The sequence below is a fragment of the Chlorella variabilis genome (assembly GCF_000147415.1).
Source record: "Chlorella variabilis unplaced genomic scaffold CHLNCscaffold_328, whole genome shotgun sequence".
In the NCBI taxonomy this organism is placed as follows: Eukaryota; Viridiplantae; Chlorophyta; class Trebouxiophyceae; order Chlorellales; family Chlorellaceae; genus Chlorella; species Chlorella variabilis.
The window spans coordinates 1-1,627 of NW_005434853.1; the positions used below are offsets into that span (position 1 = coordinate 1).

General features: G+C 73.7%; 1 protein-coding gene across 1 annotated transcript; it reads right to left on the bottom strand.

Annotated features, from left to right (window-relative positions):
- Positions 1-135: 135 nt before the first annotated feature.
- CHLNCDRAFT_141290 (hypothetical protein) lies at positions 136-1,270 on the bottom strand (the record flags this gene model as incomplete). Its single annotated transcript, XM_005842569.1, has 4 exons — positions 136-280; positions 514-668; positions 854-1,015; positions 1,250-1,270. Coding segments are annotated over 4 exons (483 nt in total), but the record flags the coding sequence as incomplete, so codon positions are not given.
- Between the last annotated feature and the right edge of the window lie 357 nt (positions 1,271-1,627).

Here is a 1,627-nt window from a genome sequence, read left to right on the forward strand (position 1 = left end):
GGCAGGCGGCGGCGAGGGTGGGCCCCATTGGGCGGCGCAGCCAGGCCCCGACATCCTGGCCCAATGCCAGCCCCCAGCCAGGCCCCAACCAGGCCCCAGCCTAGTCAGCCAGCCGGGCAGCCCTGGCGCACACACCTGGATGGCGTCCAGTGCGGGGTGCGGGCAGGCCAGCAGGCCCGCCAGCGCGGCGGTGGTGAGGCGGATGTCGTAGGCTGTGCGCACCTCGATCTGCCGCTCGCACCACTTCTGCATGCACGCCTGCAGCGCCGAGCGGCCGTCGCTGCGGAGGGAGGCAGCAGGGGTGGGCGGTGGGTGGGAGGGAGGCAGCAGGGGTGGTGGTGGCTGGTGGGTGGAGAGGTTTTTAGGGAGGGTGCGGGGCCGTGAGGGACGATCAGGCGAGGGCGGGCTGCTGGCAGGCAGCAGACCTGGGTGGCTGGCTGGGGGTGCGGGTGGAGGGCGGCAACACAGGCGCAGCGCCCACCCGCCCCCCGCTGCCCGCCGCCCTAAACCCACCTGAGCTGGATGCCCGCCAGGCAGTCCAGCAGCTGCTGCTGGTCTGAGTGCATCAGCTGGGCCAGCACGCACAGCAGGCTCTGCACCATGGCCGCATCCTCCGCCGCGCACAGCTTGGAGGCCAGCGCGGCCAGCAGGCCGGGCAGCAGCGGCGCCTGCGCGCGGCACGCGGGGCGGGGCGGGCAGGCGAGCCAGGCGGGCGTGCCACCTCCCATCAGCCACAACCAGGACAGTGCCAGGGCACAGCAGGCACAGCAGGTCAACCTCCTTTGCACACAAGACCACAAAATAATAAAACAGAAACGCTGCCAGGTCAGCGCCAGGTCAGCCGCAAGCTCACCATCTGCGGCCCCGCGTGGCGCAGCAGCTCCAGAATGAGCGCCCCCACCAGCGAGCAGGCCCTGTCCTCCAGCTGCGGCTGCAGCAGGCGCTGCACGGCCGCCAGCAGGGCGGGCAGGAAGTCGGGGACGCCGGGCCAGCTCAGCGCGGCGCCGCCGCCGACCTGCAGGCGCACACGTGTGTGTGTGTGAGAGGTGGGAGGGCCGTTGCGCAGGTGCGCTGGGAGGCGGTGCAGGGCATTGTACGCACGCAGGGCGTGGGCGCGGGGAGCGTGCACAAGAGCACGTGCAGGACGGCGGCGGCTGGCGCAGGAGCGGCGGCAGGGGGCGGAGGGCAGCGGGCGGCGGCCGCGCGCCTGCAGCAGCGTGCGCAGGTAGGCTGTGGCGCTGCGCAGCACCTCGCCATCGTCGTGGTGCATCAGCAGCTGCAGCAGGGGAGGGGGCGAGGCGGGGAGGGTGGAGGCAGGCTGGCAGGGGCATGGCCAGGCAGGGAGCGGGAGCGGAGGCGGTGCGGAAGGCAGGCTCTCGAGCATGTCGCCACGGCTGCCACCCCTCGCAGCCCAGCAGCCCAACCCGGCGTGCCCCGGGCCCCACCCCATCCACGCCCCTCCCCCCGCCCACGCGCCGCAGCGCCGCGCCTGCAGCATGGCGGGGGTGGCGGCGGCGTGGATGCGCTGCGCGGCGTCTGCAGGGGAGGGAGCCAGAGCCAGAGTGACCAGCTCCACAGCACCGTCCACCAGGATGGGGGAGTGCTGCTGCGGGGCGGACAGGATGCC